The 17,581-nt window shown below is 42.2% G+C and overlaps 1 protein-coding gene across 1 annotated transcript in view; it reads left to right on the forward strand.

The window, feature by feature from the left end:
* Positions 1-17,581, forward strand: part of DEPTOR (DEP domain containing MTOR interacting protein) — a 75,243-nt gene that overhangs the window by 37,276 nt on the left and 20,386 nt on the right. The window contains exons 6-9 of the mRNA XM_027684468.1: positions 12,646-12,831; positions 13,379-13,513; positions 16,586-16,656; positions 17,318-17,422. Coding sequence (XP_027540269.1) covers positions 12,646-12,831; positions 13,379-13,513; positions 16,586-16,656; positions 17,318-17,422 — 497 coding nt within the window. The remainder of the gene's footprint in view (positions 1-12,645; positions 12,832-13,378; positions 13,514-16,585; positions 16,657-17,317; positions 17,423-17,581) is intronic.

Below are 17,581 nucleotides of genomic sequence, written 5' to 3' on the forward strand. Positions count from 1 at the left end.
CAAACACTGATGATAATTTTAAAAAGGAAAACAGTGGTTTAAGAGGAATTGTATAAATGCTGTAAAAGTATAAAGTGTTTCAGTTTAAAAATAATCTTCCTGATCTCTTTGAGCCTGTGTAACTACATATACTTCCCCTGCCATATATGAAAACGATGAAATGTACCTAAGTGCTGAATTGCTTCCTTCCAAAATCCCACTGGTGCACACAAATCGTAACCCACAAACCACCACTTTTGCAAATAGGGCCCAGATGTCCTTTCCTATGGACTGGTACCCCTAGGTAATATGAAATAAAAAAAATATAAGTACCAGGAAATTGTGCACTGTACATTTCTTGAAGACTTGTGTTGGCAGTGTAATTGCCACTAGTTTACTTTTGTGAATACTGACTGCCTTCATCCAGAATATAGGAATAAAGCTGTGGGAAGAATTTTACACAAGGTGATGCACATCCAATAAGGGCAGGGACAAAGGGTGCACAGAACACACTTCTTAGCTGTAGAAAAGCCCATTTCTAGTATGGTGAGGTATGTAGAACTTGGTAATATTAACAGATAAAATTTTCTTCCAGGAGACTGGATCTATCTTAGTTCTGCTTTATATGGAAATGGTGGGGCAGATTAGCTACTGTGATCAAAATTCACAGGCAGCAAGAGGAGAAGGAAGTTCTCTGCCAGCTCCAGGGTAGATCAGACCAAACAAGGATGAGCTGGGAGCAGGCAGAGGTTAGCATGAGCATCCATACAGTCAGAGCCCTTTCTCAGTCTGGAAAACAGAGATACTGATGTCCAAGGATGAAAGAGGGTATCCGCAGAGCTGGTTTTGAAATAATTTTTGGCTCATACTTGCTTATGGCATTTGCTGCAGAACTTATCCTGCAATTGCAGCCCCAGCTGCAAAGCACCACTGACATGACAGACTGAGTACTCCTGTCCTCCTCCAAGGGTTTGTTGGAAGCTTGGGGGATAGAGAAACATCCACCTGCCTTGCAGAAATTTTTATGGTCTGAAATCTCCAGTGATAAATACTTTCAATTTTAAAATCTGGTTAATACTGTTAAGAGGAACCTATGCTTTCTTAGGATAGCACCTGTGTGTTGCAAGATGAATACTTGCATGTCTCTGTGGCAGCAACCAAATCTTATAAGATTTAGAAATACTTTCCAGTATATTGTGGAGTATAAACACACAGTGGTTGTCCTCTACTGCAGATCCTGTGGCATGTACCACCAGTTGGGCATGTGAGAAATGCAGGTCTGAGCAGCAGCACTCATCTTCCCATGCTAGATCACAGTCTGGCTCTTTTGCTTTGTTGTTTTCCAAGCTGCTGCTGACTCTCAAGTCCATGTGCTTGGTGGTATTTCCCTCCTGACATCCCTCCAGCACCTTCCCTGCACAGTGACCACAGCATGGTTCAGCATGAAGTGTTTTGTACGGCTGTTCACTCTACTCCAGGGGGTTGGGATGCAGATTCCCAGACTGAGACCAGCAGAATAGATGTGATGAGTTCTCAAAAGGCTTTGCTTTCCTGAAAAAGTCTCTTTTGGAGATGAGTCTAGCAGCTATCTTCTTTGACATATGCAGTCCACCTAGGCTTCAGTAAAGCCTTTGGCAGTGTTTCCCACAGCACTGTCCTGGAAAAATTGTGTGCCCGTTGTGTGGGTCTGTGCACTTTCCAGTGGGTAAAAAACTGGCTGGATAGCCCAGCCCACAGTGTTCCTCAGGGCTCAGTATTGGAGCCAGTCCTGTTTAATATCTTTATCAGTGATCTGTATGAGGGTATCAAGGACTGCATCAGCGAGTTCACAGATGACACTAAGTTGGTTGAGAGTGTTCATCTGATTGAGGGTAGGAAGACTCTGCAAAGGGATCTGGACAGGCTGGATCAATGGGCTGAGGCCGGCGGTATGAGGTCCAACAAGGCCAAGTGCCAGGTCCTGCACTTGGGTCACAACAACCCCAGGCAGTGCTACAGGCTGGGAGAACAGTGGCTGGAAAGCTGCCCAGGGAAAGCCCCTGTGGGTTCTGGTCAACAGCGACTGAACGTGAGCCAGCAGTGTGCCCATGTGGCCAAGAAAGCCAGTGGCATCCTGGCTTGTTTCAGAAATAGCGTGACCAGCAGGACCTGGGCAGTGGTGAGGCCGCACCTCCAATCATGTGTTCAGTTCCAGGCCCCTCACTACAAGATGGATATTGAGGTGCTGAAGTGTGTCCAGAAAAGGGCAATGGAGCTGGTGAAGGGTCTGGAGCACAAGTCTGATGAGGAGCAGCTGAGGGAGCTGGGAGTGTACAGCCTGGAGGCTCAGGGGGGACCTTATCACTCTCTACAACTGCCTGAAAGGAGGCTGTAGGCAGGTGGGGATTGGCCTGTTTTCCCAGATAACAAGCGACAGGGCAAGAGGAAAACGCCTCAGATTGCACCAGGGGAAGTTTAGGTTGGATATTGGGAAAAATTTCTTCATGTAAAGGGTTGTCAAGCATTGGAACAGGCTACCCAGGGAAGTGCTGGAGTCACCACCCCTGGAGGTATTTAAAAGATGTGGAGATGTCGCACATCTCCATGCGGGTGCGCATGTGGTGGACTTGGCAGTGCTGAGTTAATGGTTGAGCTTGATGATCTTAGAGGTCTTTTCCAACCTAAAGGATTATATGATTTTATCAGAGCTAGGATTTTATGATGGTAGTGTTAGATATTGGATGCGAATGTCACTGAATTATTGCTATGGGTCAGAACCAACTCACTGTGAGTGTGTGTGGCTGTGCGTATGAGGGGATGGACTGGGCCTAGACCTGCAGGTACATAGTAAGGCCTGCCTTATCACATAAGGCCTGCTGAGAGCACATGGCATCACTGAAGGCCCTGTAGCCAGGCTGTCGGTCAAGGCAAACCTGCCTGGTAGCCTGCCCATAACATGCCCCTGCAGGCTTTGACTGGCTACAGCTCATCTCACTCTGGCCTGGAAGGCACTGACCGGATATCCTGCCTGTGAGGGAAAACTAAACTGTATAAATACATGAGACTCCACCTGAGCTCGCTCTCTCTTCTCTCCTGCAACTTGAACCATGTGAACCATCAGATCTTGTCAGTAACCGTTTTTTCTTTTCTTGCTCTCACTTTTCTCCTGCTTCCTGCACCATGTGAATCATCGAATCTTGTCGGTAACCATTTTCCTTTCCTTTCTCACCTCTCTTTCTTCTCTCATTCTTTACCTTTTTAATCTGTTTTCTTATTTTACTCTTTTCCCTCTCTTGTGGGTAACTTAAAGCCAATGGATTGTGTTTTACTAAAGATGGTATGTTGATTATTTGCAATAGGTGTATTCTGTGGAATGCATCTTTGTGCTGAGTGCTTTAGTGAAATATCTTTTCTTGGTTGTATTTTACTCCTGTAAAACCTTTTGCCAAAATATCATTTTTCTCACTAGGTTAAAAGAAATTCTCTTAGAGAAGTGTGTGTGTGACTTTTTCTCCGAACGCAAATGTGAGGTTATAACAAACCAAAAGGCTTTTAAAAAGTCTTAAATAAAATGTAACCATTCTGGGCATCTTATGGCTTAAAATCTGGAGCATAACAGGTAGTAAATGTGCAGTAAGGTGTCTTAGGCATATCAGTATCTTCTGCCCACCCCCCCCCTAAAACACCTCAACTTTATAAGTTTTATTGAGTTAATTGCACTTGACCAGACCTGGTGTGTTCAAGGCAGACACATGTTCTGCTGGCTTAGCACAGAAGCAGGTGTTTATAATATCTCAAGAGTTAATCTTTTATCAGCAAATGACTTTCAGAGATGAAAACAAACACTTTGTAGTGACTTAGTGAGAACAGTAAATATTTACACGTGCTATCTCCCTGTCTCTGCAGAGAAGTCTTATATATATATTTAATTTTCCCTATTGTTTGCAAGGACTCTGTACCTTTATACAGCAACATTTCCTTTATGAAGATGATCAGTGCATTTACTTTTAAGTATCAAGACACATGATGCAGCTGAAAGTGCATTATAATTGTAGAAGTAGATTAAATATCTAACAAAGTATTATTTCTCTTGCTTTTGTTGAAAAGCTTTCCCTCTTTTCTATAATTGCCATAAATAATGAACTATGTGCTGTGATATTTACCTTAGATGTCCAACTGCTGATATTTCATACTTTGTAAGTGAAAACTTGCCATATATGTGAAATACCACTTCTTTGTTAATTCAAGATTTCTCTTTGGAACCCCTTTCTTGGAAATACCAACTGCATGTAGCAATTTATAAGTATCATTGAACCATAACATAAATCCTTGACTTAATTTGTCATAGATTTTCTCCTCCAAAATTAACACATGTATTTTTTAATATAATTTTTCTAGTTGATCTCACACCTGGATCATATCAGCTGTTGGATATAGCCAAGATTTCATTGTGCTGCAAATTATAAAACATCACATTTTTACAGGTGATGCCTTGCTATATCTCAGTAAATCACAAGCCTTCAGTTAGTCTTTGAAGTCCTGCAACACAACTTTGTTTTTATTATATGCCCACTTCCCCCTGTGCTAACACCATGCAGAATCACTCAGTTGTTTGTGTGGCAGTTCTTCCCTGGCAGTTCCCAGACATAAGAACAGTAACCTCACCCACAGTAATTCATCTGCTTGTGCTAAATCTGGAGACCACTTTGCATATTTTTCGTGATTTTGCCCTTGTAGGAAAGTCAAAGAATAAGAACTTCATATGTAATTTTATAATCTCCCAGCTTCTTTGTCTGTCAGCTTCTTGTTGTGCTCTTCTTGCAGTTGTCTTTATGTACAGCAGGAATGGGTTTTGTTTTTGAAAGAGCCACATGCTCTATGCTTTATGTAAATAACATATGAAGACTTCTTTTCCTATTAACTACTGAATTCTATTTTTCTGACAGAGAATGGGTTTCAGTTTTTAACAGCTGCAACAAAAGAGAGATACCCAGATGGGCCTTTTCATCTTCTGCTTTCCTTACCACAGACTGTACTTTCCATACTTTATTTGGAAGCAAAGAAAAGCTGTTGGCTATGTTCTGTAAACTTGCTAAATTGAAGATGATAAATCTTCATATACACACTGAAAAGACTGCTGAAATGCATGTGATTCAACACTGGATTTTCATGCTAGAGTAGGTAATGTGTATTTGAAAATAGATCACAAATAGGTGGCAAACTGACTGGAAAGACAAAATGTATATAGAAACACTTATCTACATAACTATTTTAAGGCAGCCAAACTGAAATGTTAATGCGCTGAGCAGAACATACCACTTTAATAAGAGTGGGATACTCTGAATTTCAGTTCCCAAGGAACTTCTTACACTTTTCTGTTGTAATCTTGATGCTTTAAAGACAGTGCATGTGAATATATCACAGTTCATTGAAACAGCTCAGAGAACATGGTTCTCTAATTTTATAGCACAATGTTTTTTTCTGGGCCTCCTTACAGTTCCAGGATTTACTTATTTCTGGATATGCTTACTGGCTTCACCCTTACTAGGATGAGCTGGAACAGCTCTCTGGATTTTGTATTTCAGGGCTGGGATCTGTCTTGCAATTTTGTATGAGAGGATTTGGTGGAAACAAGAGTAGTTCAAGCTTAGATCCATTGTCTGTTCAAAGTGAACTCCTTGCAATCCAAACGAGAAAACGTACGATTTCGTACAGCTGCACTGCTGAAAGTTTAACATGCCAGTTGAATACATTCATAGGTGGGCTTATCTACAGTCTGCGTAGCATATCAACATTAATAAATGGTGGAAACGCAAGTGTTGTGTTCATATGGTGCCGGGAATCCAAGACCCAGGGCCCTGTGCTCACTGAACATCTGTAGTCTCTCTCCCCAGATTTGTGGGAGCTCCAAGCAGGTGGAATTCATCAGTGTGTAAAAGGAAACTAATCTGAATAGGTGCCATTATTAAAATGGATTTGCTGTGCCAGATTAGCAGAAAAACAGGAAGGCTTTGAGAGGAATGGGAAAAGCATTGTCCAGTGGCAAATAAAGTACCAGTGACTCTCCTCCAGCCACCTGTGTGTTGGTGCAAGGCAGGAGCGGATGAGGGATGGTGCAGGAGTGGGAGGGTTGTGTGGCAGAGGTGTGGGTGTGGAGCTGGGTCGGGGCTGGCTGAAAGCCGCGCCGTCACCCTGGCAGGTCTCGGCAGCTGTTCAGCGTTTGCCAATCCCATGGACTCGCCATCGCTCTGTGGAAGCCAAGGTGGACACACACTTCCACCATTTCTCTGGCAAGGGACCAAAACTGGGCTGGCCAGAGGCCTGAGGCACAGAAGAGACAGGCTCAGCAAACTGTGTGCTATCCACAGAGAGAGGCATTTTTTTAAGGAACTGGTATTTTATAGTGTTGATTTGTTTCCTTCCCTTTTAAACACTGGTTCTGCTTTGGAGAGGGGAGTGAGGAAGCAAAATGACATGGAGGGGGAGCCAGACCCTTCCCTGGGCAACTTTGGGTTCTGGTGGGAGCAGCTCAGGCAATGCCCTCATTCAGATAACTCAGCAGCCCCCTGTAAGTCCCTGCAGCCCTCCAGTGTATGTCTCATTATCCTGCATTTGTTTTTAGTATGACATTAACTCTTTAGGGGCAATATCCTGCCACTCCAGAGTTCAAAACTGGTATGGTCATCTGTGACTATGTGAAAGTGCAGACTATTGCAGCCAGTAGTAGTGAAAGTCCAAAATAATCTCCTGCAGCTTCGAACTGGGTTTCACATAATTTTAATAGAGAAAACTACCTCATTAAAAGGATAAAGTGTACTTCTGAATAGACTGGGTCTGCTGCCTTGTGGAGCAAAAGGCTTGGAAATGTGTTGTGCACTGCTGAAAAGAGTTCAGTGCTGCTTTTGTCTTTAAATGGGGAAAGATACGACATATCCATGCTGAAAACTCGATACAGTCTGTTCATGCTTTTATAACCTCTTCCTCTTAACCCCAGCACAAGCACACTCTCACACAAACAGGCACACACTTCAATGTGTCCTCTGCTCTCTCGAGAAAAGCTGCTCATCTGGCTCCTTGGGGAACTTTGATCTCCTTCCCACTGCTCCCTCGACATGGAACAGCCTTTCCCTGGCTCCAGCCACAAGCTTGCTTGGTGACAGCGTTGTTTCTGGGGACGTGCAGAGCAGCTGGAGTGCATCACTGGATGTGGCCTACTGGGGACTGCAGCTTTCAGCTGGTAGAAAGCATTAATCACTGCGGTGGAGATGTACACAGATTATCAGCGCTAAAAGTCATGGGGAATTGAAGTGGTGGGAGGGATTTAGGGAAAAAGCCAGTTATGAAAATGGCCTGATTTTTAAGGTATGAGTCATACCATTTATTAAAACAGGCTTTTGTACTTTCTAAAGCCTCCTCTGTTCTATGAAATCGATGTAAAGCTAATATTTCTATCTCTGCTGTGCATCAGCCTCCTTGAAAAAGTGGAAAAGAAAAGCCTGTTTGAGCTACAAGCAGATCCTGGGATTTTATGTCAGAATCAGAAGCTGAAAGAAGATTTGCATGGATGTTGCTATTTATATTTTATGTATCTAAACAGAAACTGTGAAGCAGCCAGGCACAAGAAGCACCAAAGCTGCAACATTAAGTGCTCCTGATCAGAGGAAATCCCAAATAAATATTGTGATTTTTCTTGTCTTAACAATAATGTAAATGGGGAATGACCAGATAAAATCCTTGCCAATGAAATTTTCAAACTCTAGGGACAGATGAGACAGTAAACTCTATTAATTAAATGGTCATTACCCCAGAAGAGATGTATTTTTGTGTAATTAATGGTGTAACCAGAAGGCAATACACCCAGGAAATGAGAATACAGGCTCTACTTGTTGCTGTGAAGCAGTGCTGTGTGGGAAAAGAGGATATACAGAACACAAATTTCCCATTTTATGCTACTTGTGCATTACAGTGGTAGTAACTGTGAGCCTGAGATGTACAAAAAGGACAACAGCAAGTAATAGAAGGGGAGTGAGGTTGTAACTGTGGGCATGCTGTTCTGGTAAGTGGATTTTTAGGAAAGATAAAGAAATTCTGAAGAGGACTTGAGGAGGGCTAAAAAAAGGTCAGAATTTAAGGGGTGTTATTTATTCAGTTGATAAAAAATATGTTTGAGAGTTGGCTTCATTTCTGATGAAGGTGTGACAAAATCCAGGGATTAACAGCTAAAGTTGAACAAATTCAGCGTTGAGTAAAATCATTATTGCCTGGCAGGGAAAGTAACTGAAGGCTTGAAGAGCTCGTAAGGGGAAGAGTAAAGTGGTCATTACAGACTGCTATAAGGTACAAGTAAACTAAACTTTTTGTAAGATTTAAAGATAGTTTTTAAACTCTGTTTCTGGGAGAAATTTTGTGGTCTGTGTGTGTATGTGGGAGATTAGACTGGTGGGCTGGGACAGTACCTCCACAGTTTGATATCGGTGACTGTGACTTAGTGTTGGTGCCTTTCCCTCCAGGACCATAAATGCTCCCGTGCACTTTTATGATTTTGGTGGTTGCCAGTCACCACAGTTTTACTTTACTCTCCTTGGTACATTTCTTTCTATTGCATAAGGGTGCACATTGTAACATGGACATGTTGCCACATGAACAGCAGTGAATTACTGGAACAAGAAACATGAAGTCACCCCACCTTGCTCTTTGCATCACCCTCAGAATGTACAAATACAGGTCCTGACACTGGTCAGCCATAGCCTGACTGTTTAAGACAAATTGGAATGTGTGCCAGTTTGTTTTTCTATGCTGTATTATGAAGAGCAGTGAACTAATTCAGGAGTATTTACGTCAATCCCTATCTGGGGGCAGCAGCTTCCAGGAGAGGTACAGATACCTGGAGCAAGAGCCTTGTCAACTGCCACAAGTTTATCTGCTACTGCATCTGAGTCAACACCCAGAGGTAACAACCTCTAAAGCACTTTTAAAGAAACCCTCTTGAGAAAAAGTCTGTGGAACTCTCTCAGCATTCTGCCATCAGTTTGGAAAAGTTTTTCACTCCTACTCTTATCTGCTGCTTGGAGCAAAACACGGGATGCTGAAGTGGTTGAGCTGAGCACCGGTGCCTGCTTCTGCACCTCTCACCTGGCAACTACTAAGCACAACAAAACCAACCTTCTGTGTGTGCTCTGCTTCTGGCACTCACATAGTTGTGATTTATCAAGGACAAGGGCATGTGCAGCTTCTCCTGACTCCTGCTGAAAGTCAGCTACTGCACCTGAGGAGAGCTTCAGAGGCAGCCAACATCTATATCTGCTGCCTCCTCCTCAATCTCTTTTGACCCGTGGTCTGGAAATCCCTTTCTCCACCCTTACGGATACACTCAGGCTTAGTCAGAATCATAGCCTGGACATTTCATTACAAATCAAGAATAAGTCAGATGACTAAAAAAAAAACCCAAGGGGCACAGTAATAATTTTGGTGAGAGATTTTATTTGATCATGTGTGCAGAAGGAATCTGTTTGAGCTATACTACTCCTGTTTATATTTTTAGCTTCTTCTTATATATGCAAAAAGTTACATGGTGTTACAAACACGTTATTTGCTCAAACTGAGGATGCTGTATCACTCTCACATGAAATGTGAACTATCCTTAGAAATGAGGAATTAAACTATGAAAGTCAATGAGCACTCCAGATTCTGTATACAGGCTACTTGTCATAAACATTCTGGCTGCAAACCCTTTGCTGTGAAAAGCATACAAAAATATTCTCCAACACACCAGTCATTGGTCTTACCTTTTCCACTTGCATTCATTTATTGTATAAAAATTTAGCCTTTCTTGGACTAAAATAGATACAGCAGAGATTAATTACTTCAATGGAAAACCTAAGCTTTGCTATTTCAAGTATATAAATATTAGAATATTTCAGTCAAAACAAGTATTGTTATTCTGAAATATGTTCAGTATCTTGACATAAAAATGTTTACGTTATCTAGTTCATGGTCAGTAATTCCTGAATTTCAGAATGTTTTGTGGTGTCTGCAGCATGAGTATGTGTTGATCTCTGATTATCATAATTTCTGAGGACTGTCAGAGCACTTCAGTTAATGACACAAACAACAGAATAATTTTATTTAAAAACCATAATACCATAATATTTAACTTGAATCAGAAACCATACTGATGTTTCTTATACTGCAAGTGGCTGGCTACACTAATTCTGTCTTTTAATATTATGAATTGCAGTAGTGCTGAATAAGTAGATTTTGCCTTTTTAAGATTAGGATGGCCTCAAAAAAAAGGGGTTTTTTGTATTTAAGTTCAGTTATCCTAATAATGTGGTACGATATTGCTAGATATTGCTACTTTTACTTATTATGTCAGTGATCTTAAAATGAGACTGGTAGCTGCAAACACCTACATACTAACTCTGCCTCTGATAGCAAATCCTTTTGGGGATGTAGGCAAATCTCCAAATCTCTCCTCCTCTATTTCCCTTCTTCAAAAATAGTGACTGTTAGTAAGCATTGTTCAATAGTATTGCATACTATATGTATCCAAAATGAGGAGCAGAGCAGCAGCGTGTGCCTGCAATAATTAACATGTCAGGACACAGTAACGAATTGCTTCCCATGTTAAATTGGACCTAGCAAAGCCATTTTGCTTATGGAGGATGCATGTGGCTGATCTGGGGACACAACAGTTTCAGCACGAAAGTGAAACAGGCAAAAGCCAAGCGGCCCTGGCTCTTCCAAAGATCTTTGATGGAACTACGTGATCTAGGGTTAGGGGTCTTTATGGTACTTGAGAAATCGCAGCTTGGCTGACTGGCATGACCTTTCTATGTTCTTAATGAAAAAACGCAGCATTTCAGAATCCTAAGGGATGCCTTACAGCCTATGCCATGCTGCAGGACTCTGGGGCAGATGGTCTGTGTGGCAGTTTGGGCACAAGCATGTGCAGTTCAGAAAGTTCCTGTGTCCTGATTATTCCTTATGTCCCAAAGGCAGAAGTCCATTTGTACAGACAGTGGACTCTCTGACAGTGATCCAGACAGGCAAGAGACATGCTTCTTTGCAAGGTGGGTAAATGATCTGACCTCATATGGCTGTTTGTGCATCCATACGGAAGACTGGGCCCTGAGAATCATGTCTACAACTGGAGTCTTCCTTATTGTCTGGGTGACTCGGCATCCCTGGGGAAGGTGACTAGACTTTTTCCTCTTTGAGGTTATAACTTCAGCTCACAGGCATCAAATGACATTCTGGCAGTTTATGTAAGGTTGTCATGTGTGTGGTATAGTTCGGTGGGGTCTATGGAGAGCAAGCTGAGACACAGGGAAGTGTTAAGAAGGGATGAGAGCAAGAAAGACTGTGTTGGGGATGGGGATAAAAGGAAGGCAAGCCAGTAGGGCTGCAGGCTCTGAGTCCTGTGTAGCACCTTGGACTCTGCTGCCTTTGGACCTCATGTGTTGGGCAGAGCAAAGAGCGAGGCAGAAGTTCAGTATCTGCAGTAGGAGGCCAGATGAGTAAATTATGTATGTACTCATAGGCTTGACTGACTTCAGTGCATACCTGTGTTGTTTTTTACACTTTACATACAATTACCTATAGCCCACCAGTTCTTATGATTCAGTATTGGAAGAAATGCAATTTATAAACTAGGTAAATCCAAAATCTAGATCCTTCATGGTGAAGGTCAACTGTAGGAAATGATTTCTCTGTAACATGATCACAGAAGCTATGTGAAAATGGAGAAAATGCTGCCCAAACACCTACTGCAGCTATTAAGATGCTGCAGTACTAATGCAGGGAGTACTTCAGAGGGCTTTCCTGGGTTCAGACCCTGCAGGAGTCAGAGCACTTTCAGGACCTGGCACAGAGCTCCATCCACAACTGTTGCGTTTTATATCGCTGTGAAGATGCAGTATCAGTGGCAGCAAACACGCAGACATTATGGCGATGCTTCACTCTGTGAGTAGGCTCGGTGCTCTTGCTCTGACACCAGCAGCCTGGGATTTGGTCTCAGTGCCAAAACGGGTTGCAATTAAGACTTTTGTTCATTATGTAAGAAATGATTTTTGGCCAGGTGCCTGTTCCCGAACCTCGTGTATCCGTGTGAAGGGGGGAAGTGGCCTGCAGGAAATGTCTGGGACATGATGTCTGTGGTGAACAAGACAAGAGGAAATACACAGGTCTTGATTTTTTTGCTGCCCTATAGCTTTGAACAAGGTAGTTGGAAAGAGCTCCCAGGAGCTGCCTTCTACTGATGAATTTACACAAAAATCAACGTAAAGTGCTAAGTCTGGTGTTTATTGACCAGTAGCAGCAAACAGCACACAGAGGAAGCACATATGGGGGTGCACCACTATTCAGCTGGTCACGGGGAGATAAAGTACTTCTGTTTCCACTTGACAATAAGAAGTGTGTGTCATTAATCAAGGTAGTGTAAAAAATTCCTCTCAGCACTGGCCACTACAATTCCTACTTTGTTATTGTTGCTATGAAAGTGTGTATATTGAAGCCACCTGTGTGAAGCTCCCCACCTTCCTCCTCTTTCTGAGTCTGCAGAGGGGAAGAGGAGAGCTCTGAGTGTTGCTTCTTTACAGCAAGGCCTGTAGTGCACGCGTTTGCAGATAGATATGCTCTGATTTCAATCCTACCAGGCATACACTTTCTATCCATTTCTTTTCTTAGTGTCCAACAAGCACCATTTCATGGACAGCAACTTGCTCTATCAGTGCAGAATGAACTTTCGCCGGCGGCGGCGATTAATGGAGCTCCTCACTGAGAAATCCCGCTTGATACCTGAAAGCCATGACAGCCCGTTCTGCCTGCGCAAACAGAACCATGACAACAGAAAACACACCAGTTTTCTCTCAGGTGACTCCTGTCACTGTTCAAAGAAAAGAGCAGGACTGGTATTATGTGTCTCTCTTCATAGGGATTGTCCATTCCCTCAAGTTACCAAATCTTTAACTCCCTGGGGTATGTCTGTATCAATAGCATTTCAGATGCTGATCAAAATTTGGTGTCCATGAACAACCAGAACTGGGTAAAATCCCCCAAGCCCAAAGTAATTTGTTATACATTCTATGTGGAGTTTTCAAGAAGAGTTAAAGTGAGGGGAAGGGGCCCTGCAGCATTATGTACAGCAATATCTAGTAAGAACTGAAAGGAGTAAAACTGGAAAATCTTAGTTCCCTACATTGCAATGCCTCTTAGAAGACACTGCAATGGGAGCAGTTCAGCCATCCTGTTAGCTGCAGCATTATACTCATGCAGTGACTCTTCTATGTAGGACACACTGGCCCTTCCCAGTGCTGTCAATGAAAGCTTGTATTGTTGCTGTTGTTTCAAAGAAACCAGGGAAATGGTCTAATAACTGATACCAGTTCCCTTTCCCTCTGTATTTTCTCTCTGTTTGTAGTGAGTCCCACCAAGGAGATAAAGATCGTGTCGGCAGTGCGAAGGAGCAGCATGAGCAGCTGTGGCAGCAGTGGGTACTTCAGCAGCAGCCCAACGCTCAGCAGCAGTCCCCCCGTGCTCTGCAACCCCAAATCTGGTGAGCACCAGGATCACTTACAATGCACAGGAGCCAGGGTGCAGACATCTGTTTGGGGAGAATGCCCAGCATCACATCTAAGCTTGTGTTTTCAAGAATACATAAAAATTCACAGTGTCACAGGTTTTGTAGGCCAGAAGGGACTATTGTCATCTTCTAGCTTGAAGTCCTGCTGAACACAAGCCAGACGTCTGCCTCCAGTTATATCTGTGTCAAGTCCATAATTGTGGTTTGAGCTGCAGTTTATCTCTTAGGAGGACATGCGGTCAGAGGCCTAGATTTACCTCTTCATTGCCAAGCTCTGAACCAATTCAAATCTCCTCTAGAGACATTCCTTTGGTGCAAGTCAGAGGAGAGTTTAACTATCCAGTGACTGCTTGAGCTGTTCTGAAATAACACCACTGAGAAAACAGCAGCCTCTAAAAAAAGAAGAGAGGCAGCATTGTTTCAGCCTGTCAGGGACCACTTCAGCATTTTTGTTTGTTTAAGTTTTACATTGGTCTGTTTTGAAAGGTAAAAGTAGTGTTGAAGCTTATTTTACTTTTGAAAGGATTTCCTATCCCAGCCGGAAGGTTAAACACACCCATTCTTCCACAATTCACTTAAAATTGTTTCTTACTGTACATCTGGGAAGAGGAAAACAGACCAAGATAGATATTGTTTCAACCTCTCTGTTTCCCTCACAAATTTCAAAGCAAGATCCCTGCTGCCCTTTGAGCTCCTTATTATTTCAGATTTGCCGTGTCTCTGCTGGTGCTGTGGGGAGTACTGTGCAATGGGGTAAGGCTTCAGTGGATATGTGTAATCTTTGCTTTCAGAGGGGTGCTGGCATTTGAAGTGATTACTAGAGAGTGCCTCAAGCACTAGATGAATGCTGTTCTAAACATTGACCATTCACTCCAGAGAGGAGTGAACTAAAGTGCATTTCATTCCTGCTGTGCAGAGTGGCCATCAAAAAAGGAAACATAGTTACAGGGATATTTTCCTTTTCTCTCCTTTTAGCACATGTCCTTCCCTCTCCTTAGCCTCTGCTGGGGATTCAGTATGAGGCTCTTAATTAAAAAAATTGAAAGGACTCAGTAGGAGAGTATGCTCAGAAACCATAACTCCCTACAGCAGACCTGGAAATGCTGTCAGTACTAATGGTCATTGCATCTTTGGAGTATGTTGCTGTTGGGCATTCAGCACCACCTTCCAGTATGCTTATCCGTACAGGCAAGGAGCTTGCCCCTGTGTGAAGAGTGCCACATTATTATGCTTTCGTAGAATATCTCTCAGGTATACTTGCCCAGAAATGCTCTGGTAGGTTTTGTATGGGAAGCTCTTTGTCCCCAGCACATTAATTACATCCTGGAGAATTTTCTGGGACAGATAAAACAGCATTCATGCACTGTCCCTAGATGCGTGTGTTATCTGAAGTATGCCAACTATTCAGTTCATTTATGGTTCTGATTTTATATGAAGTGTCAACCCATGAGTAGTGAGAACAAGTTTATTTTAATGCAGCTGATTACACAACACTGGAAGAAAAAGGATAGGCTGATATTGCCCTTGCATGAATTCTACATTTTTTTAAAAGAAATATTCCCTTAGGACTCATTTTCAAACTCTGAATAGCTTTAACAGACTCATATTTGAAAGAAGACAGCAATGGGTTTATAAACACACTGATCCTTAGGAATTATACAATTACTGGCAGTGTAGGGTTATTTCTCCCATAGCGCAAGTACAAGTCCACACGTCAGCTCACATAGGTTAACATAAGGCTGTCAGATGTAAATGTTACGAGGAATTCTTAATCCTCTGCTGGACTATAAAGCGCGATTTTGTTCACAAATAGTTTCCTGCTATGCAGACACAGAATGTATCTCTGAGCTACGTGCTAATAAACACAAGGCAGAGGTATACTTATTGTTGGATGAATTCTCTTGCAGGCAAACACTTCAAAAACACCCAGGTCGTGACTTGACCAATCATGTAGAAAAACAATCATCAAACAAAAAAGTATTTCTGGAGGTATAATGAAGGGAGGCACATAAGGGAGACCTGCATGGATGACTTACCTGATTCTGACTTGTCAAATGAGCACAATCATTCAAGTTTTTTTACGTTGAGCAGACATGCTCTGCAGTGTGTAACACTGGCTAAATGACAGTTTGTCAAAATCCATGGGAAAATTAAAAAAAAAAAAAGGTATGGATTTGTATGCTAGAATTCTCCCTGCTCTAATGCATGCCATTAAGAAACCCAAGAATGTTTTCAAATACCATCTGTGGGAAATTTTGTATCCCACCTGTGACTAAAAAGACAGACATCATCAAAATTATTTATCACTAAGCCATAATTTTAAGGGTGAAGCAGGCCAGTAGGATGAACAATATATATCTTTATGTCATCCTCTGTCTTGTGAAGCATTTATAGACAGATAAAAAATGGTATTAATTTGATTTGTCAAAACTTTAAATTTACTTTTTTGAGAGGAAAGTTATTGCATTACATAGCAATACAATGGGGATTCACCTGCATAAACTTGCTGGTATTTCCTTTCATGTAAAATCCCAGCTAGCTATAGGTTACCTAGCCTGTCCCTGGACAAGACTGAGTTATAGATCTGTGCCTACAGCTGCAGAAATCTCTTGAGATAATTGCTGACACAACCAGGATTTTCTTGTTACTTAAGTCTGTGATTCAAACCCGACTCAGATGAAATAGCAGAGAGCACCGAACAAGCACACAGCAAGCCGGGAAGAATCGTGGCTCCATGCCAGGAAGATTTCAACACTGGACACAAGAAAAGACACTTTTGATGTTTGTGATAATGTTTAGGGGATTTTAATTGCAGACAACAAAGTCCGTTGGCTAAACGCCCCAATTTTCCGAAGATCTCATAATTTATACTCATTCTGCAGGCTTTTCCTTGTTCTCTTATTACTTTCAAGCAAGTCTGCAAGAACTGAAAGCATGTCTGGGAAATGGGACCAAAAAGATTTGTATCCCAACACCGTATCTTATTTATTAGGAGAAACTCCAGAGGAATGGTTTTATTTAATATTCATTTCTATACCTCCACAGTATTAAAGAGACCTGTGACTGCTGATGAGCTCTTAATGCCTGGAGCCCCATATGTGAGAAAAACTTTCACGGTATGTCTCCAGTATTTTTCTTTATTTTCTGCATGCTGTATGCATTAGGCAGTCCAAACAGACATTTTCTGATGGGATAATTAGAGCTTATTTGCATTTGCTGACGTTTGTACTTTAAAATCCCAAACTCCGTTATCAGTACTTCCACACATTTCAGGTCTGATTCTGCACTTGTTTATCCTGTCTTTATGCCAATGTGGTACTGCTGACTTAAAAGGAGTGTAAAATTACATAAAGCCAATAACATTTGTATAATACAAACTCATCTAGAGTGTGTGTTCCTGGTAATGCTTTGTGCTCTGCAGGAGTGGATCACCTACCCAAAACGAAGTTTTCTACCAGGGTCTTTCTATGTGATGTGACAGAAATTTGACTCATATACACTTTTAGAGCCTTTCTGTAAAGACATTTTTGAACTTAGTCATTGGAAGCATTTCTTTTTACAGCCTCCTAGTTCAACAAAAAAAGTTCATGAAAAGCAAGAGGAATAATTTGGGTAGAGCCTTTCTCATGAGTGACATAGCAACCTGTAGGCAATGTCCTCTGCTATGTGTTTGAAGTATAGAGATGTTGAAATTACATCTTGGACCGTTTATATGTTGTCCCCTTGAATTTCATGGAGCTACCTGAAAGTTATCATGTCCTTCTCTTCTCTTTCCAGATCGTCGGGGACGCGGTGGGCTGGGGCTTTGTGGTGCGGGGGAGCAAGCCCTGCCACATCCAGGCTGTGGACCCCAGCGGGCCAGCAGCTGCAGCTGGGATGAAGGTGGGTTTTCAAAATGGAATGACTTCCCAGGGGAATTTGTCATGCACAGTGAAGGTCTGGGCTGCCTGTACTTGGGGAGGGAGAGGTGCTTTTGTTTCCAGTGTTGAGTGCCTTTGTCACAGTTTCAGGCATTTGTGCACAGTGAGTTCTGCTGCCTTT

This window comes from Neopelma chrysocephalum, unplaced genomic scaffold, assembly GCF_003984885.1.
Source record: "Neopelma chrysocephalum unplaced genomic scaffold, ASM398488v2 Primary Assembly neopelma1_66, whole genome shotgun sequence".
Taxonomy (NCBI): Eukaryota; Metazoa; Chordata; class Aves; order Passeriformes; family Pipridae; genus Neopelma; species Neopelma chrysocephalum.